This window comes from Pseudochaenichthys georgianus, chromosome 1, assembly GCF_902827115.2.
Source record: "Pseudochaenichthys georgianus chromosome 1, fPseGeo1.2, whole genome shotgun sequence".
Taxonomy (NCBI): domain Eukaryota; kingdom Metazoa; phylum Chordata; class Actinopteri; order Perciformes; family Channichthyidae; genus Pseudochaenichthys; species Pseudochaenichthys georgianus.
Window position 1 is genome coordinate 9,573,181 of NC_047503.1, and position 22,062 is coordinate 9,595,242.

General features: G+C 41.9%; 1 protein-coding gene across 1 annotated transcript in view; it reads left to right on the plus strand.

Moving 5' to 3' along the window:
* The first annotated feature begins 77 nt into the window (after positions 1-77).
* The window catches only part of slkb (STE20-like kinase b), a 41,440-nt gene continuing 19,455 nt past the window's right edge, over positions 78-22,062 (plus strand). Inside the window, exons 1-7 of the mRNA XM_034083598.1 lie at positions 78-857; positions 4,114-4,278; positions 9,221-9,269; positions 12,077-12,226; positions 18,990-19,062; positions 19,856-20,050; positions 21,099-21,180. Of these exons, the coding sequence (XP_033939489.1) occupies positions 708-857; positions 4,114-4,278; positions 9,221-9,269; positions 12,077-12,226; positions 18,990-19,062; positions 19,856-20,050; positions 21,099-21,180 (864 nt within the window). The 5' untranslated portion in view covers positions 78-707. The remainder of the gene's footprint in view (positions 858-4,113; positions 4,279-9,220; positions 9,270-12,076; positions 12,227-18,989; positions 19,063-19,855; positions 20,051-21,098; positions 21,181-22,062) is intronic.

Consider the following 22,062-nt stretch of genomic DNA (forward strand, 5'->3'; position numbering starts at 1 on the left):
GTGTTTGGTCTCCCATGCAGACGAGGGCAGCAGAAGACTGAAATTACCGCGCCAACTGTCAAACACGAGGGGCACGAAGAGAAAGAACCGCAGACGCGCGCACACGGGAACGCGCTCAGACACTAAATCCGCTAGATTACTAAATCCGTCTCACACCAAGGGAAAGGTGAAGGTTTCAACCGTTTTAGTTTATGTTATTGTACGGACCAATTATACCCGCTTTTCGTCTCAAGGAAACTAAACTATTCTGTGGAATACAACTATTTGGGAGGACGCCTTACTCATCTTGTTTTTTCTTTTTGTTGAGACTGAGCCGCCCCACAGGGTTGTCGGGCCAGTGGGTCGTTAGGAATTGGAACAACGACGAGTTTCCCTCACTACTTTGCATTAAAATAAAGTATTGTTCAGTGGGATATTAAATGCTAGGACACGTCAACGTTACCCGTTAGCTATTCATTTAGCGGTTAACAATGACCCAACGAGAAAGGGCTATTCTCCGGACTGGCCACAACAGTGTCAAAGGCTAGGCTAGCTTTCGGTCCCAACTATTATGAAAGCTACTCAGTGTTGACCTAGCGGATATTTATAACTGATGGGACACTACTCCAAATACTTATGCTAAAGTAAACTCTCCGAGGAAACCGACACTAGTTTGGCGTGTTAAAGTTCCTTTGTCATCTTCATAATTGAATGACCGAGGATTCAATATGTCATTTTTTAATTTCCGTAAAATCTTTAAATTGGGATCAGAGAAGAAGAAGAAACAGTATGAACACGTGCGCAGGGATGAAAATCCTGAGGAAATATGGGACATTATCGGCGAATTGGGAGATGGAGCCTTTGGAAAAGTGTTCAAGGTATGAAATAAGAGATGCTTTATGTAGAGAGTAGCCTTTCCTCTATTTGCTGTAGTGTGTGTGTCAGACTTGTGTTGTCATGAAGTGAGACGACACTTGAGTCGCCTTACCAAATAATCCTATTTTTAAAGCATAATACAAGTACCAGCAGTGGCACCTCGGTGTATTTCCGTGACCCACCCACCTTGTATTAAACAAGGAACCAGCACTGTGGGCAAAGTGTCAAATTGGACTGCTGCTCTTCACTGTTCTCCAATTTACTGGAAGGTTGTTCATGTGACAGATATCCACATTTCATCAGATCCTTTCATTGCTGGAAACTGTCTTTTTTACCAACCTGTCACAATGGCAAGCAATGCTGATTTACCAAGTTACACTATCTTTGTTATATATACGTATTCCATACAGATACAGAACAATAGCTGGCACCAGCACTATTATGATGCTCGTGGATGTTTGTTTAGCCTATCAGCTGTTTTTAGACGCTCCAACAAGGCAGCCAAATATCTAAACCCCCTTTACATGGTCAGAATGCCAAAGCCACTCCCTTGTCATCTTTTTAATAGTGCCATTGTGTGCTTTGACCCTAATGCATAGCTGGGCCTTGGTTTGCATGAGTGACAGTAAATCTTATCACACAGGAGGGCTGTACCAAGTCTAATACCAGCAAGTCTGTGGCTAATGAACGCAGTTATGTGTTGTTCTTGGTTGCCAAATGTTATTTTTGGACTTGAAATAGTTTCCCAAGATTTCAAGCTGGTATTACCTTGTATCATAGTTAAATTAAGCCTAATCTTCGTGCACAATGATTTGGTCACAGGGCATTCCAATAGCGAGGCTCAAAACTAGACTTATTATTAAAGGAAAAGGATCAAAACGCCCTTTATTATTGTTATTCCATGAAAGCGGTTCATGTTTGCCCAATTGGCACTGGCATTCCAGAGTCAAGCTGATGGAGATCTACAAATAGTAAATTGCAGTGTTATGTTTATATGAATGGGATTTTTGGCCATTCTAGTTGTAATGACCCACTGCACTGATGCCTCACTGGGATAGTCCACACTGGTGTTTGACTGACGGCGGAACACAGGCAGGTCATCAGGAAGTGGCTGCATCCCATATCGCAGCGGCGACTTCATTGAGCACATCCTGCCTGCAGAGAAGCCAAAATAAACTGGAGACATTTCCACTTTAACAAGACAAATCTAACTATTACCTACAGCTAAAAATAAGTGTTTTCTAGGAAGATATATTATGTACATTTCAGGTTCATATTTGTTTTGAGTGCCTCTCTACTCTGACATGTTAACATGCTTTAATGATCTTATTTTCTCCTACTGCCTGTGCTGCAGCACCCCTTTTCACCCTCTGTCTGAAACCAGAGCCCAGTCTGCTCTGATTAGTTAGCTCGCCAGCTCTGTTTTGATTGGTCAACCTCTTACAGCCCGTCCACACAGCGGCGTGCATTGACGCTTCCCCATTCACTTTGAATGGGGTGACGTCACTTTTAGCCGAAATGCATCATGGGAAGCGACGTGGAGCGTAGCTGGCGTGGCTCGCTGCAAAAGTTGAGCAATGTTCAACTTTTGACGCCTCGGCGAGGCGTCAGCCAATCGAATCATATGCCAGTACAAGCTCTAGCCAATCAAACCGCTGCTTGTGTGTCAGGGGCGGGAGATTCATGTGATTGGTTGTTTGTCGAGTTTCAGACACGCCCGCCAGCAAGCGTCAGCGCACGCCGCTGTGTGGACGGGCCGTTACGGCCCCTACACACGGCGGCGTGCGTTGCCGCTTGGCGGTGGGCGTGTCTTGAGCTTGGGGAGTCAACGCGAGCAGCCCGACCAACAACCAACCACATGAATGTCCCGCCCCGGACATACAAAGCAAAGCATTCATGCTACATCCATGCTGGATAAATATACTGTCTATGCTTGCTAGCTGTCCATTCAAACGAAGTACACTGCATATAAACTCCCCAAACAGGCGAAAACCTACCAGTTTCCCCCACTGTCTCTGCCACCCCCCCCCATGCCTGGCTCCTCCGGTTTGTATCCCTGTATGTTCCCTACCGCCACGATCATTTTCTCCTCCTTTTGTTGACATATGGGAAATAACTGCGGTCTGGCTCTCCCAACATACACCCGGTTTGATTGGCTACTGCTTGTACTGTCAGATTTACATACGAGGGATTTGATTGGCTGACGCCTCCGTCGAGGCGGCAAAAGTAGAACATTGCTCTACTTTTGCAGCGAGCACCTCGAGAGAAGCTACGCTTTGCTCCCACAATGCAGTTTGGCGAATCGTGACGTCACCCCATTCAAAGTGAATGGGCAGAAGCGTTGAAGCGGCAACGCACGCCGCTGTGTGTAGGGGCCGTTAGAGATGTGTTGAAATGTCCCGCCCCTACCAGAGGCGATTTAGGATTGTATGAGATCCGGGGCTTAGCCAGCATTTTGAAGTTGTTGAGCGGGGGGGCTGGGTGCTAGACTAGTGGAGCACGCTCATGAACTGTGAATTCGCCTGAGCCTCGCAGCGGGGCTACTGCGGAGCGCATAAAGCAGACTGTTCACGCTAACGAAGGGTCACTTCTTCTTCAGGGCAGGGAAGGCTCACAAAGAAGAGCCGGCTCTTAAATGGCTCTTCCTTTTACCACAGTTTACCACGGAGCCTCAGTTTCGCCGCTGCGAGGCTCCGTCGCTCGCAGTTCACGGGCATGCTCCACTAGCACCCACCGTCAAGGCTCGCCTTCAGGGTGTTCCGAGCTGAATAAGGGCGTCAAATGACGGCAAGACGCCCCCCTAGCGGAAACGCTGGTTGGAGCACTGTCCAATAGCGGCGCGAATGTTACATAGTGATGTCACGATGCTAGGAAGTAAACAAAGGACTCCATCTAAGTGTTTCAGGCGGGGGGAGTGTGTGTGAGAGAAACTCCCTCTGCAGGGAACTGAGTGATTTTAGCTTTTGCAGACCATTTACATGCACAAAAACCTAAAACAGACTACAGGGAAGAGAAAACATAATGGGACCTTTTTTAAATGTTGTTTTTACATCCACTTAATGGTTATGGGAGATGTGTGTTGCAATAATGAGCTCTAGACGGCTTGCAGTCAAATAATATGAAGTAAGTTTGGCCTAATGACACTTTAACATAGAGTGTGCAGGAAATGAGAACAATCACACATTTTGTGACAGTGACTCGGATAACTGCATGACTCATCCGTCCGTACAACGGTCTAATAACATTCTCATCCAACAGGCTCAGAACAAACAGACGGGAATTCTCGCCGCAGCCAAAGTTATTGACACAAAAACGGAGGAGGAGTTGGAGGACTACATGGTTGAGATCGACATCCTGGCCTCCTGCGATCACGAAAACATCGTCCAACTGCTCGACGCTTTCTATTTTGAGAGCAAACTCTGGGTAAGTAGAGGAAGGGAAAATGTCCTCAGTGTTTCCCCTGAATCACCACTGAAGGAGGGGAATGTGTTGACCTAATGCTGCATTTTGATTTAGCCAAGCTCCCTTCTGAGATACAAATGAGTCTAATCTTGATGTATGATTGAGTATCCGAAAAATGCATAAGCCCTGATGCTTAGTGTGCGCTAAACTCGTACAAAATGTAGTTCTAATACTGAAAATCACGGAAGAAATACTGTTTTGTTAAGGATTTTATGTACATTTCGTGGCATGTGCGTAGAATGGGCCCTCTCAATTATATCAATGCCTTTTACATTGCGTAATTGTACTTGTATCTATAGTAAGATTTAAAGTAAATGCAACTTCCGTACTGTAGTATTCTTATCAATTCAATTCAATTCAAAACCTTTATTTATCCAGGTAAAATCCCATTGAGATCAAGTATCTCTTTTTCAAAGGAGACCTGCAGCAGTAGGTTCCACAAGAAGACATAAACACATAAACAACAGAACAACAAAAGGACATCATACAGCAAAATGTACAGGGATTACAATTTACATATCTAACCACATGTACAGGAACCAACAGCATCTGATTGTGGAGCATCCAACCGAGCTTTAAAAACAGGTAGTGGTACCAGCTTGGTAATTTTCCATTATTTTTGCAGACTGTTCCGTGTTAGTGGAGCTGCACATCTAAAAGCTTTCTTCCCTAAGACAGTCCTAGCACTTGGCACATTTAATAAAACCACAGCATGCGATCTCAAGCAATAAGTACTTTCAATTCGCAGAGAGATCAGGGAGCAGATATAAGATGGTAGTTTATCCAACATGGCTTTGTAAATGAAAAAGTACCAGTGACTGAGCCTCCGTACAGTAAGTGATGGCAAAACCGCCTTGGCATACAGGGTACAGTGATGGGTAAGTGCTTTACAATTTGTCAAAAATCTCAGTGCACTGTGATACGCAGCATCTAACTTGCTCAGGCAATGGGCAGGTGCATTCATATATAACAAATCACCATAGTCCAGCACAGGTAAAAAGGTCACAGTGACTAGCCTTTTCCTGGCCTCAAGTGAGAAACAGGACTTATTTCTGTAGAAGAACCCTAGCCTAACCCTCAGCTTTTTAAGCAGGTTGTTTACATGACATTTAAAAGTGAGACAATCATCAAGCCAGATACCCAGGTATTTGTAACAGGTAACCACTTCAAGTTGTATTCCTTGCGTAGTTACAATATCCAAAGCAGTCTCTGGTGTATTTTTAGCTTTAGCTTTAGAAAAGAGCATTACCTTGGTTTTATCCACATTTAAAAGAAGCTTAAGCTCAGAGAGCTGAGCCTGAATAATGTTAAAAACAGCCTATAATTTAACAACAGCCTCGTTAATCGAGGGACATATCAAATAGTCATAAGGCCAAAGTGCACATGAGCAGCAAAACAGCAAAACCAGGTCATAACCCATCCACTTTTTATATGAGCTATATTTGGCCTTAATAAATGTGTCTATTCCTTGCAACACAGTACTAATACACCCTTTGTCAGTAGATATTCATGACGCAGAACCTAAATACAAGGGAAGTGTTTATGAATAGATGAACTGTGTGTGTGAGGAACAAAGTGAGTGATGTGGATCACAGGATGCAACCAAATAACACAATGTAAATGCTTGTGTGAGTCAATAGAGTGGTTCAGGTATGAGTCCTAAACTTGGAAATTAGTTATTTCCAAGTTTAGGATATCAGTAAATACCCCACTGTTGGTGGTCTAAAGCTTTTACTTATCTTAATAGCGGCGGTTGCTAACAAGTGGCTAAATGAGAATGCTAAACGTGATCAATCGGAACATTAGCCACCTTTAGCTTAGCGATGTTGATGTAATGTGAAGCTCCTGTCATGCGTTTACGTTTCTACTAATATAAAAGTGGTGTTAATATGTGGTGTTAATATGTGGATAATCCTGCTGTTAATATCATATTATTATATTTTCTGCAATATTCCAAATATGCTAACTCCTCGGTCGGCCCGAAAAACAAAACAAAAGAAAAGGTCTTTTTAAAACCACTTTATACATAATCACATAAAAAGACAGTCAGGTCAAACGTATTTAATGTCAGTGCATTTTATTGAGCGCTCAGCCCCTTTCCTCCCCATTGTCCTCTGAACAATGGCCTCAGCCTGTTAGAAACTGTCTGTTGATTTTGATCTGGGCCTGTGTGGCACCTGTTTGTGCAAAGAGGAGAGTGTCCATGACATTTCATCCTGGAGATGAAAGACTCTATTCCACATTATCCCACAACATGGGAGGTGACTTACTTTCACCAAATTGTGTCACCTATTGACCCTTATTTCCCTTTTGCTACAATATCCAATATATGGTTGTGGTGTTTAATTTTCTCCCATAAACCATAGACTGTATATATAAATGGATGTAGTGTCCGTGACGTCACCCATAGGATTCTGCAGAGAAGCCCTTAGTAGGCGGAGTCGGCCACTAACGGCTTGACAGCGACGTCAGAGTTCAACTCCTGCCTGCTCCAGCCTGCTCCAAATAAGGGCAAAGAGGCGGAGCCGAGGCGGGACTTGCTGCCTCCGAACTGGAAGTAAACCGAGCTAGCTCAGGCTAAGAAGCTAAGCCAACATGAAATACATGCATACCAAGTTACTGCTAACAGTGTAGTTCCCCTATATAAACGTTACATTCATAATCAAATGAGACATTCTGCAAGAGAATTAGCTATATTTTGTTATTCTTAATGCTTGTCATTCACACGTTAAGAAAATAAGTACCGATACATAGCAGAACAATTGTGGCGATGTTCAGCTTAATAAGCCTTATTCAACATAATTGATGTAGCTAATACTACAGCAGGCGAACCAAGTCTGCGTTTCGGTGCATTCCATGATCTCCAGTTATAACGACGGACTCCACCGCCCGGACCTAACGGAGCCGCAGTGAGCTAGCTCTGGGACGCCGGCTGGAGCTAGCCCCCTGCGGCTCCGTTAGCTCCGGCGGCAACCACTGGGATAATTGGGTCCCCTATTAACATTTGCTCCGGTTTAGCATTATGGGCGTCATAGCCATAGACTATAAAAGTCTTACCCAAGGCTGAATCATAAACTAAAATGTATATGTATGTATAAAGGGTTACGTCCTTAGCTGGCTAATAAGTAACAAGCTAAGCTACCAAGCACACAAACACCTGCGAACGGGGTTAACATGTATAATATTATCATTTTAGACTTCTTGGAAGTTCTGTTAGTACATTCAAGCGCACAGCACGACATTTGAATTGTCTGGTATTTGTAACAATATTCCCTAAAAAGCACAATCACCACGAACACGGCTAAAGCTAAAGGGTCAAGTACAGTACTATGACTAACTAACGTTGTAGCCTCTGTGGTTGTAGCCTAGCAGAGTGGACAAGTTGCTGTTAGCTGACAGTGAGGCACGTACGTGTCCATCAACGTGACCACGCCCTAATTTATGCAAAAACGTTAAGACCTTATATAAATAAAAGGGTCGTGTTAGAAAACAATTCACTTACAGATTCATAATCATGAAGGTGGAATCTAACTATATTGATAATAATATTTATTGCATCCATGGGTAGAAACATGTTTTTTTCTGCTGTAAAGTTGGGCATTTTAACATGGGGGTCTATGGAAATTGCTCCTTTCTGCAGTCAGTCCCTAGCGGCCCATGTATGAACTGCAGTGTGTGGCACTTCCGTATTGGCGTCGCGGCTGTTCCCCAGAGTTTGCCGCTTTCCATAAAGCCTTAAATCCTTCAGGTTAGATTATATTCACTCTCACATCCTCCCTCTGTCTGCCACATGAATGGATTAGAAAGCATGTGGGTGCACACTTCTCCATGTATTTGTGTGTGTCAAATAAACAAGTGGGAGAGGAAGCCACAGCCCTGGCCCCTGGTTCCTCTTCGCTTGCTGCCACTCTGATAGACCACTGTGAGAGCCATTGTACAACAGCGGAGCCATTAAAACAACAGCACGCCTACTGAGGAACACTAGAAGGGTGTGCGTGTTGAATAGCCTAGACTGTGTTCTAAGACTCCAGCCATTGTATGTCTTGTGAGGGCTTTGTGTTTGTAAGTAGAGCAGTCTTGAAAAGCTCAACTCAAATAATGGAATGCCATTGAACCTCTGTGTAAAGTGAGGAGTATGTATTTTTAGGAATCAGTCTTAAATGATTTATCAATTTAAATGATCCCTGAAACATAAGCTAGGTCCTTAAGCAACGTGTCAACCATAAGCACTTTCTCAATTGCGGCTTTACTTCCTCTTCATAAAGTTTGACTTTTGGCCAACATTTTCCCAGTGCAATAGAGCTAGTCAGCATCGTTCTATATATACAGCCTCAAGCTTTATGGAGACCCTCTGCCCCAGATGCTTTACCTTAATCATACTCACCCCCTGCCTGAAGTCCATACAAACTTTAATCCTATTCACGGTATAAGCATGAGGTCCGGCAATATAGCTAGCTACCTAGCAGCTGTGTGAATCCTCCTTTACAATGTGGCCCCAACTGGGCCAATCCTCTTAGAGCAACAGCCGTACTGAAAGCTCCTAAATGCCTTTAAGGGCTCAGAGCGTTTCATCCTCGCAAGCTGGGTAGATGTAAGGCTACATAATGAGAAGTTGTTGTCCCATATGTATACAATTCATGTCCAGCAGTCTAAAGACATGGTACTGAGCATTTTTCCCTTACTTTGAGAACCTTCCAGACCTTCCACATCTGCCAGGTCACCGGGTGCAGCCAGAGCATTAAGGCCTCCCGAATGGCCTCCATGCGCCTCTGTTTAAACATTTTGTTGCATAGGTCAATCTAAAAAAAAGGTCAATAAATGCTTTGATTTGTACGTGTACGTATTCTTGTTGCAAGTGTTGAAAAACACATTGACTCTGTTGCGTTTTTCCCTTCTTTGGCAGATCCTCATTGAGTTTTGTGGAGGAGGGGCTGTGGATGCAGTCATGCTAGGTGAGTCAGCATGTCCAATTTGTAAACAGGTTTAAAAAAGGAAACTCTGCAAAGCTGCATTAAACAGCCGAATGGAAAAACGTCTATTTAAAGGGACGTTTCTGATTCTGGGAAGTGTGATTGTATTAATAACTCATCCATAACATAAGAGACTTTAGAGCCAACTAGAGATAAGAAAAAGAAGGAAGAAAACAAGAGCTGCTGATTTGAAGACTTATTATCATGTTGTGTCCTTGTCAGGGTATATCAGAACACACTAGAGAATGCAATTCCTGAAGAAATTGCTAGTGGGAATGCTTTATGCTGAAAAGCTGACGCTAAACTGCTATGCTGAAATGTAATGTGTAAGAAGAAAGTGAAGAATTTAGATTGAAATGATACATGAACACTGGGGGCTTGAATGTGTGATGAGAGAGGAAAATAAAGTAAAAAGGCTTGGAAAAGCAGCAGAATATTTGAACTGCAAACTTTTTAACTAACTTGATGGCGAATGATCTGTCGCCATGCCAACGACATTTGATGACATCCCATAATACGCTTAGATGTGTTGATGGCTGCATCGTTACAAACCTGTGAAGTTCTGGGCCGTTTGGAGCATTTTCACTGAAGTTATGAGAAAACCGTGTTTCATGGTGAGAATTGTGTTGCCATGGCAACGGCAATTGAAGAAATCTCAAAACTGTCCCGTAGATGTCTTCATGGCTGGACTGTTAGCACACATGTGAAGTTTGAGCACTTTTTGAACATTTTCATAGGAGTTATAGTGAGGGAAACAGCATATGATAACACCCCATAATTGACGTAGAGCTGTTGAGGGCTGGACCGTTAACCATTATCTGATGAAGTCTGGTGCTGTTTTGACCCTTTTCATAGGCGTTACGACAACATCGTGTTTTATGGCGAGGGAAATGGCATATGGTGAGATGTCAGATTTGACGTAGAGCTGTTGAGGCATGGAGAGTTGATATACAGGTGAAGATTGTGGGACGACCGGACCGTGTCCATTGGAGTTACAGCGACATTGTGTTTTATGGCGAGGGATACGCATCCCTCGCCACCTCCATGGAAACGGCATATGATGACACCCCATAATTGACGTGGAGCTGTTGAGGGCAGGACCATTAACCATTATCTGAAGTCTGCTGCTGTTTTATGGCGAGGGATACGCATCCCTCAAGTAACACCACATTACGTAACATCAGATTTGATGTAGAGCTGTGTTAACCATTATCTGAAGTCTGCTGCTCTGAGCATGTCAGTTGGAGTTATGACATCATCGTGTTCCATGACACAGGTGTAGGCCTGTCACGATAATTAATTTTGTTGGACGATACATTTTTCTGGAAATTATTGCGATAAACGATTATATTGTTGGACCATTTTAGACCACTGACATAATGATCATATATAATAATAAGTACATCCTTTCAAACATAACTTCTTTTTTTTTTGTGTCCTGACCTGGCTGTGTGTCAGCCCTGCCCCTCACAGCGCGCGTGGCCGGCAGCCACAGCGCTCCTAGTAGCCACAGCGCTCCTGGCAGCCACAGCGCTCCTAGCTAAAATGCTGGTCACATCCTTATGTAAACGGCAATTTATCGAGCTCAGTAAAGTTATCGAGTCCATTTTTATTTATCGTACGATAAGTCAATTTATCGATTATCGCGACAGGCCTACACAGGTGTTTATATTTGAGCTAACGACGTGTCCAGAGATCAGAGGTTTCCATTGTGATGTGCAGTAATCAGTGAGAGCAGAGCATTTTCATTGTTCTGAATGAGAGATAAACCTCTTACACGTAAACGTTTTGTTGAAGAACCGTACATTTCAAAGCGTGAAGCATGTCAAGGAACTTGAGTATCTGAAGTGTACTTTTTGTGTACTTTCGGGTTAATAATGTGGCCTTTTTGGCAGACTAACTAAAGGTGTGCGGCTGCTGTGGTGGGGATTGATGAGGCTGAACTTACAATGGGGTTTAATGGAGACATGTTGAACGTTTTTATCACTTCATGCCCTCAAGAGGCATTTTGTTTAATTATTTCGCTTAATTATTTTTAATTCTTCAAGCTACGAGATGTTTTCCTACGTTTGTCATGAAAAATGATCTCTCAGGAATGTAGGGTTTGGGAATTATGGCAGGTTTAAAAGAAAATATGAAGGCAATAAACCTGTCCTCCACTCTAGCTGTGACATCACGCACTCTAAAATCTGAAGAAGGCCTCTTTACCAACTAAAAGTTGTGTTACACGAATAATGTCAGAAAGATGTGTAACATTTTAAAGTTGGAATGAGGTTTCTGAGTGAAAGTATGAAGGAACAGTTAGCAGTTGAAGTCGAATGAAGATTTTTCAAGTCTGAAGAGTTTCTCCATTGACTTCCATGTTAAAAATGTGATGAATTATGGGATATATCTCTGGAATTATGAAAGTTATGAATGAGAAAAGTAATAGCCATCGATTCCCGACCGATCTGAACCTTTTGATGTTTGAACGGAGTTTCTGCGATGTGGAATGTTGGAGCAGAAGAGGCGCAAAATAACCCAACGGAATAATAAAGAATTTTGTGCGTCAAAGAACAAGTAGTTGGAATGCTGTATCAGCATTCCCACTAAATTAGCGTTTACACTACAATGATTTGATGTGGTCGAATGCTTCCCAGGGATATAACTGATCAGATGACAATGCCTTTTGGTGGTTGTTTGCACTTGTATTCAGAGCTGTCCACCTGTGATCGCATGTTATGCCAGGTGTACACAGGTTGTAGAGAACTCCACGGTCAGAATGTCTAAGCCTGTGTGATCCCCTGTAGAGCTGGAGAGACCCCTGACAGAGCCGCAGATCCGGGTAGTGTGTAAGCAGACTCTGGAGGCTCTCGTCTATCTCCACGACAACAAAATCATCCACAGAGACCTGAAAGCCGGCAACATCCTCCTCACACTGGACGGGGACGTCAAGCTGGGTAAGGACAAAGTGAAATCCAGCTGCTAACACCGGAAAGTACAACATATTAATGCAAAACAGACAGGGTAGAGGAAACTTGGCTGAATAGGGTGGTGCAGTGATGACATTTATTTTATTTTAAGCCAACCCGGAATTTAGAAACGCACCCTTGTGTGTAGTGTTATTTCAGAATGTAGCAAGAAATAAGATATGTGCAAAACACACATTTTGGATATTTACACAATTTGTTCAGGAGGATAAAATACACATACTGTTTTACCCTACTTTTACATTAAAGGTGACCTATCATGCTATATTTGAACAATATATTGTAGGGCCATACCTATATAAAGTATATAAATATAGTTTTTTTTCAAAATACCAAACAGATCCTGCATTTTAGCCATGCCTCATTTCGCTCTATTTGCTCTTTCCAGCCCTGTTTTTGCAGGGGCTGATTCCGTGATGTAGCTTTAATGCAAATTAGCTGTAGCTGACCACGCCCCCCTGCAGGAGAGGGGAGCATGCTTTGAGATCAGCTGCTGGGCTCTCAGAAGAGGGGGAGAAAAAGAGATCTCTGTCCTCCGTGTTTTATTCTTATGTGATTATATAGAGCAGTGTTTCTCAAACTTTTTCATACCAAGGACCACTTAACCAATAAAAAAACACTCGCGGACCACCTAACTCCACAAATATCCCAAAATACATCGTTTTTCTAGAACAGATTATAAATCGCCTGGAAATGGTACAAACAAGTGACATGTGTGACGAAGATGTTGCCCTGGGCTATATCATGCAATAGAAAGTGAAACTTAAGCTCGTTCCATTGCGGAGATATTCCCGCGAGAGTGCGGAAAACTTAAATGTATTTATTTATTTAAAATGTGAAATGTTACCAATATACTCACGGACCACTAGGGGGCGCTCACGGACCACCAGTGGTCCGGGGACCACACTTTGAGAAGCACTGATATAGAGTCATTATCCATTTATTTTAAAGCTCAATAAATAACAAAGAAGACCTTTGACCGGCACTTTTCTAATTTTGTCCAGAAGATTTAAACTTTAACGGACATGTTGACCGGCGAAAACAAATCTAACTGAAACTCTGCCGCACGGTCCCCTCGTTCCTTGGAAGAGGCGGAGAGGTGGGTGTTTGTCATCTGCTGGTGGACTAACCCGGAGAGAATTACAGTGCTTGCCTCGACGGGGAGGGATTGCATTGAATTACAGCAGCAGGAGCAAACGCTTGCCTCGGGGAGGGAGAAAAAGAGCCACAGCGGAGAATAAACAGAATGGCAACCATGCGCGGGAAGTCTTCGCAGCTTTTGTGGCAGACTACAGCGCCACTTACAGGCCTGGCATATGTACTACAACGTCTCCAGCACTTTCGAGCGGCAATGGCCGGCCGTGGCCCAACCCCACATTCCCCTGATAGGTGGAGAGTTGGCCATATAGGCGGAGAATTTTCAAATCTGTATCAGTCTGTTTCAGATCCGTTGCAGCCCCGTTTTTAGAGATGTGGGTATGGAGGAAAAGAGAGAGGGTTGTGTTTTCTGACACTTGGTGAGTTCCCTGACACACCGGGGACGTACAAAAGTGCATTTTGCATGATAGGTCCCCTTTAAGTAAATAGCTAACGTTATGAAGGCTATGAAGGAACAACATAACTGTGGAATGGCTGCAGTTTACGCATAACCACCGCAAAGCTAAAGGTGGCTAAGGTTTGCTGTGTTGATCACAAATCTTATTTCAGGCTAAAAATAAGACTATAGCATGTTTATAGAAAATGTCGAATTCAAGATAAGGGAACCGGTAGTTCTACAATGCTAACTATAATTTGCCTCAGTCTCTTTTTATGCAAGCTTACACATCCACATGACTTTTTTAATGTTAGTACACCCTGTATATTAAAGAGTAACTTGCAGGTTAAAGACCCCAGTGAATAAATGTGTAGGAAAATAATGTATAAACTAGATTTTCAAAAAGATATACAGAAATATACACTACAGTGACATCTGGCGTCGTTTTTGTAAGACATTTTTACTTCATTTTTACTTTTTACAGCATAAAAAAAGACCACCCGCGTGTGACGTCACATCAGGGAGAGCGGCGGGTCTAACGTATCAATAAACATGGTTCACAATGCTAGTTTTGACACAGAAGAGGTTGAAAATGTATATTTGTATGCATATGACGGACCACAACCTTATAATTATGAGCCTGCTAGGCGGCTAATGGCGCGTTTCCACTGCAGCGGGTAGCTCGCTTTAAGCGTGCCGAGCCGTGCGGGGCCTGTTTTTGGTTGCGTTTCCACTTGGCCTAGTACCGGCTAGCGGGTCCTAATTCACAGTTGTTCTGGCCCCATAAAATCGTGGTTCTAGGGCCAGGAACAACCAGGCTGAGTCGGGCTGAGTATGCTAAACTAGAGAGAGAATCGCTGACAAGGGGGCTACAACTACAACAAGATGAACATATTTGACCGTGATTTAATTAAAATACACATTTCAAAATGATGCCGAAGTAACAATATACTGAAACCGGTTAGTAAAAACCATGAATTAATGCTTTGACAAGTCTGCAGACAGACAGCAGGCGAAAAACCCTTTTTTTAAATGCGTGTTTTCTAAATGTAGCTTGGCTAAGCTAACGTTATATATGCTCCGACCGTCCACACTCACAACAACGGCCTATACAGACATAAATAAACCAGCGACTGTATTCTCCATGACACAGGCAGTCTGTGGTTTGTACTTGTTGTCTAGTTTCTGAACAGATATGAAGAGCTCTGAGTGCTAAGAGCTAACGGCTGTGTTGTTTTTCTGGGGCGCTCATTGAAGATGACGTCACGGCTCCGCCTACACTGTGTTACTATAGTAACTACCCCAGTTCCCAAACTGTAATGGAAGCGCAGCATTAAAGTGAGCCGGGCCTAATAAGGCCTAACCAAACCGAGCGAGGCAGAGCGAGGCCTGCAGTGGAAAAGCGCCATAAGAGACCAGGAGCAGCCAAGGATTAGAAGAAATAACGGCCATCGGAGAGAAATGGAGCTGTGGTGTGAGGAGAACCAGTGGAGAACTGGGCAGCTGTGTTGGTGAGTGACCGGCTTTAGCTACAGTTAATGTTAGCTAATGTCGGTCACATCACAACATTGTAAAGTTAGCTATCATATATCAGGCTATAACTAAAGTAGTATTGATAATATAGTAACGTTACAGGCAGGACTGTTGATAGTAATCCATAACAGAAACTAATGCGCAAGTATCAGCCGTATACGGTTTCCTGATAAACGTTTTGTTTGAAAGGTGCTTGTGTGGGAAATGCAAGCCCATGGCCTCTGGAGAGAGTATGTGCTGCAGGGGGGTGGATGCACCTCGCACAACACACCCAGGAACGAAAGCTAGCTCCTTTTCCTGTGGACTCGATGTCCTGACAGGCTGGAGTTTGTGCAACCTGCTTAAAAACAATAGCTCACCATGATTAAAAATGGTGAAATGCGATGTAAAATTACCAAGTAAAAAATACCAGCTCACTAAATCACAACCGCTCAAACCTACTACCGTGAATTGGGCAGAGAAGGAGTCCGAGAAAGTTGCTCCCCCATGTGACGTAATATGACGTTAAAAAAAAAGCAGAACTCAAAACGGCTACTTTTCCCTCTGAATTCCTGCCCTTATGTCTCGTAAAACATATGAAATCCTGCATTAACTTTTTTAATTGTAATTTTCAGGCAAGGTTAAGCATAAATGTAGTAAAAAAAAAAAACCTGCAAGTTGTTCTTTAAACAGTCAGAAGAATGAATGTGGTTTTCTATTGCATAAGATTTCCAAAATAACCAGAGGAAATAATTTCAAGTAAATGTGGCCGTTAGTTTGTCTAATTTCTTATAGAAAATTAGGTACACATGTAATAAATTGTTTTAAAATAGTTTGTATACAGAATTGAAACAGCAGATCCGATGACCCTCAACCCTTTTCCCATAATGCAACTCGGTAATCTGTAAGAGGTTTTTTCATGTCTATATCTCCATTGGTTCTTTAGTAAAGAATTGTATATGTACAAAAGTGGTGGGGCACAAACAACGTAGATGTCTATATATAAGCTTCTGCAGTGAGGTTCATAGCTGGTGACGCACTGGCACTGACTCTTCAGTGATGCTTCAATTAATTTTAAACAGACAGTTCAACAAAAGGATACCCAACAAATGTAATTGTATCCTTTAAATATTGAATTGTTCTCTCTTAGTAAGATCCCATTTTCAATACAATTGTGGTCTTACCTTGACTTGAAGATGAAGTCCATGCTATCCTTCTGGACAACATTCTCTATTACTTTTTTGTAAAAGTCCTCCTTATCTTCTTGTAGTTTCAAAAGTGGAATCATAAATCTAAGCGATAGATTTATAATCGCTAGATTTATGATTAGAAAAAAAGTAGGGTAGATATGTGGATATTATCCGGCTGAACCAAATGTGCATTTATCTAACACGTACGTTTCCCACAGATCTTATTTCGAGCTATTTTCTAAAATCCTATGGAGAAATCTCATTGCTTTTTTGTCGAGGGAAGCCATGCGCAGCTTACTTCCGGGTTTTAGGACGCGTCACTGTAGCTCTCTCCTCTCCTCTTCACACACTACACTTTTTGCGGCACACGTACTTACAGCCAATCAGCTCTGAATTATGTGAGATTGACGTTTGGTGGGTATGTCAGCACAGTAGGGCTGTTGAAAATAATCGTTTCTACGATGCATTGCGACGCGGACGATTCGATATCGATGCAGTGACGGAAGATAATCGATTATAGCGTAGTAACGTTGCTTCCTGATTTTTCGGCCGCGGCTTTACTATAACGTTTTTTTTTCTGTCACTTTAATATCAAATCGGTCGGTGACGCAGAGATCAGGGAACAGACGTGACAGCGGCACAGCAACACGGAGCAGTCTGCTTTATCCACCAACACAAGAACACCAGTCCAGAACCAACAGCAGAAGGACCCGCTCTGAATCACTCCGTGTCGCTCAGAGACACAGAGATTTATGTTTTTCAAAAATAATCGCGTTTTTTTTTCGCAGGTTTTTGGTGGATTTAATGAAGTCTTGGATTGCAGAGTATGAATGCCCTCTAGCAATTTTCAGACGATATATACGTGTGTGAAGTTTGTGAAGGCAGGAGGAAAAAAGCTTCCGCGATCACCGTCTCCTCTTCGTTCCTCCAAACCCCGCCCCTCCCTGAAAATAATGAGTGACAGGCTGATAGTGACCCGATAGAAACTTTATTATTCACTTAATCACTGAGATATAATGAAGCTAACTTAATCTCATACATTCATGGGATTTATGTAACAGTAAGACAGAGAGGAAGTGTGCACCCACATGCACTATTTTTTTTTGTATATGCTGTTGTAAATACTCCTGTTGTCTGCTGTGTTCAGACTCAAGTCCTGTGTGTGATGCCACATTCAGGACATTCAGTGTCCTTTTTTTTAACAGAAGACCGTTGCTAGAAGCTGCAGCTAGACTGCAGAAGCATTAGCTTTTTGTTTTTGAGGATGGAACAACTTCACACACGGAGGCTAGACCTATACAATTCATTTATTTTGGTTTATAAATTAATGTCAAGACATTTATGTTATTGATTTCTGAAGCACTTTCTAAATAATAAAAAGAGAGTTCATATGTATTTACTGCATGTATGCATTGATGAAAAAGAAGCCATGTGCAGTAATATAGAAAATTGAGGATGCAACGCATTGGTATGAATCGTGATGCATCGGGATATCGAATTGAATCGAATCGTTGACAGGATAATCGTAATCGAATCGAATCGTGAGACCAGTGAAGATGCACAGCCCTACAGCACAGTGCCCCTATGGTGATTATTTTTTTGCAGCACCCATTCACTTAGACAGTGAGAGAGAGGGGCTTGATCGGGGCTTGATCGGGGCTTGACCCACGTCGCTCAAAACGGCTCAATAGGCACACTGTAACCAGGGATAGGCAAATGGCGGCCCGGGGGCCGCATGATCGTAAAATATATTTTAAGATGTATTTTTTTGTAATTATTATTTTTAATACTTTCTGCTGACATTAGGTGGGGCTGTACCTGCCCCTAATGACCAGTCTCCACTGGTAAATAACACATACTGTATCTGTATTTGAGCGGCTAGATGTGATGAGAATGTGTTGCTGTGAAGAACAATGGGACATTCTCAGTTCATCCCAAAGAAGATAAGATAAAACAAACATACAACTTATTTCCCAGGCTGAGTAGAAATCTAAACTTGGTGAGTCAAATCAGTGGAATGCCTTTTAAAAAATATATATGTAAAAAGGAAATGCACCGCTTCGTATACTGCACAGTCTTACTGTCATTATCAAAATGTAAATGAATGACTCTAGTGCACTATGGCAAGTGTTTGGACCTGCTGCTCGGTGTGTAAACAAACGTGTACACAGCAGTTTCAGTAACGTAGTTTACTTAAGGGGTGTGAGTCACTGCTGCTCAGTGAAATAACACACAACAAGCATTTTGTCTGGTGACATAACACACAGAGGTGTCTGTTCACGGATGAGTTGTTACCCACACATGACACAGATAAGGCATGATGTCAGCATGCAAATGTAGGAAGAATGTTCCATCAGCAAATGGTCTCTCAGGCAGTGTTGGGCTTGTGCTGCACATAGGGACAGTTATTTTTATTTTGTACTTTTTTGCGTTTTAAAAATAAATGGTGACAGTGGTTTTCCTTTGGTTAATTTCTGGCTTGTCCCATGTCTTCCAGCTGACTTTGGTGTGTCGGCCAAAAACACCAAAACTTTCCAGAGGAGAGACTCTTTCATTGGAACGCCTTACTGGTGAGTGGAGTATAAAACAAAGCATGGACATGGCCAATACAAAAAAAGCCTGCCAATTAATTTGATTAAATAAATAAAAGAAAGTAAAAAATGCTCCATCTTAGCCATGGGTAAATATGAAAATGTATTTTGACGATTGTTCTTACCATAATAATTATGATTCAAGATTCTTCCCAATAATCATCATAACATGCTCAACATTTCTTTAAATGGTACGAAATGGCTATAGTACCATAAAAATAAATATATAATGATAATTCCTGTATTTTTGAAGAAGGCTCTATTTATAATTTAAAATATTTATGTTTTTTTATTAAAAAAAAATGTAATCGTATTATTGTAATTGTTTTTGTTGTAATCGCCGATAAAACATCTATATCATCCCATCCCTTGGCTGAGCAATAATTAAATATAACATCTTTCAATTTCAATTCAATTCAATTGAGGGAATATCATTGCCTAATTCTGTATGTGGGAATACCCCAGTGTAGTTAAATACAACTATTGTCTTAATATCATTACTTGGTATTTATTTGCAAACATAGTCAGCAAAGGATGGTAAATATTTGTAGTTTCTATATAGTTTCACTTGAAACTGTAATGTTCATTTTGCACTAAAGTTCTTTATTAAATGAGAAAACTAGTTTTGTCAAACTATCGTGAGCAAAAATAGGCTTCATCTTGTAGTTATTTCATATAGACTGTTTATTGACGTGGCAACCACAAACCCTGCTGTATGTTGATATAATAATATAACAATTTCCTTTTTTTGAATTCCCTTCTTTCCTCCCAGGATGGCTCCAGAGGTGGTGATGTGCGAGACGTCCAAGGACCGTCCGTACGACTACAAGGCGGACATCTGGTCCCTCGGGGTCACCCTGATCGAGCTGGCACAGATCGAGCCGCCCAATCACGAGATGAACCCCATGAGAGTGCTGCTGAAAATAGCCAAGGCCGATCCTCCAACCCTGATGCAGCCGTCCCGCTGGTGAGGCTCAGCGGGGGTCATCAGATTCAGAATACTTTATTTATCCCAGAGTGGAATTGGATTTTTGACAGTTGCTCTGTTTTAGAGTTAAAAAGTAAAGTATAAATAAAATTGAGAAATGTATATAGATCTAAGAAGTTAAAGTTAAAATGTACAATAAAAAAATAATATATATATTTATGTTAACAAAATAAGTCAAAGTAAATATGAATATACTTTTAATTATAAGAAAAACCAAAATAGAATAAAATATGTATACAAACATGAGAAGTTAAAGTAATAATGTACCATTGGCACCCCCCCGGATTCTAAAATACGGTTGTTCTAGTCAGACGGACGTCACGGCGGCAGTCACTTTGCGTTGGAGGGCCTTTTTTTTATAATATCCATCTTTTCACTGAATGATCGTCTTGAAAAGTGTACTAACAACAATTCCGCAACAACATCATCTTCACCTGTTGCCATTTCGACGTAAAAAAATAATAAAACTTCAAATCAATTGCTACGTTGCAATTATCTAGTTCCTCTGTCAGAGCCGGTGAACTAGCGGGCCTTCTAGAATACCCTGGAACCAAGGGAAACTCTGAAAGAATACGCCCATTGGCTACAAATCAATATCTGATTGGTTGATCAAACTGTCAGTCCAGACGTACGCTCTCATTCAGTGCAACGGCCAGGACATTCTATCAAGGATGTAGAATACCGTGGTTGAAGGATATTCTACCCAGAGACCCAGAACAAGATCTGATTGGTTGCTTTCTTTTCTAACACAAAACCACTGAAATGCGTAGTGCATGGACCGAGAAAGACAAACAAATCAACGTAACACTGTAATATTACAGATCAACAACACAGATACGATTCTCATTTATTCATTTTATATACATTTTATTTATATAATTAATTCGATTTTTTGTTTGTTTTATCTGAGTGTTCCGGGGTATTCTCCGAATACCTTGAAGGCGTCTTTGACATAGAAGATCAATTACGTTTTTTAACTGAACGTCCAATATCTAAGCGTATTTCTGTCCCACTTCTACCCTTAAAGGTCCCCAGAGTTCAGTGATTTCTTAAAGCGCTGTCTGGACAAGCATGTGGACAACCGATGGACTCCGACACAGCTGCTGCAGGTTCGTTTCTCTTTCACTATCTGCTCACTTAAAGCCTGCGATAATCCTCGTCCCATGTGCCAGCTGTCATTCAGAGTGTAAGCAGCAGACATCTGTGTACCTGATCGCTGTGGCGACAGGTAGTGAACCTGGCCAGACTGACACTCATGACGTCAGCAGAACAGGCTTTACGTCTTGCATAAGGTCTAAGTCAGAGCCACATGTTTACGGAGAAGCAGTGAGGACTCATTGATACACAAACACAGGACTTACAGATAAAATAAACCCCTTGTAAGAAGACTCGATGGGCTTAAAAATACTAAATAGCGCTCTGTCACCGATGAACATTTTGATATGGAAGAAGCTTTACATTCTGAGGCCAGCGATAGAATATGCTCAGCAGGTTTCTAACCCGAAGAAGGTGAGGTTGTAAAAAGATGCAGTGTGTTCGTGCTTTTGTTTGTATTAAAGATCAACTTCTTCACTGTGGGAATAGTTACAAAAGAATGATGCAGGGAAAAAAATTGAAATAATCTCACAGTTTTTGGAAAGTACTATATTGTGTCTTTTTTGTCAACATGGTCATACTGTGAGCAGTTTATACATCAAAATTTCTGGGACTAGTCGTTTGTGGGGTGTCTACTTACTTTTACTGCAACAGGTCACATCTTTCTACAACATAATGCTTTGCACTATAGTCTAGTTGCCAGCACTTGAAACTGCCGGATGCTAACTTGCATAATTGAGCAATTAGCATAAGTTGTGTAAATCAGCAATAACTAATAAAATACATTTCATCCTATGCAGATACTAGTTCAGAAAAATGGCTTGGCTGATTTGGACAATTTTGGGGGTTAATGAGGATGCTGAAACCATTTCTGACATGTTCAGCAGTGGCTATAT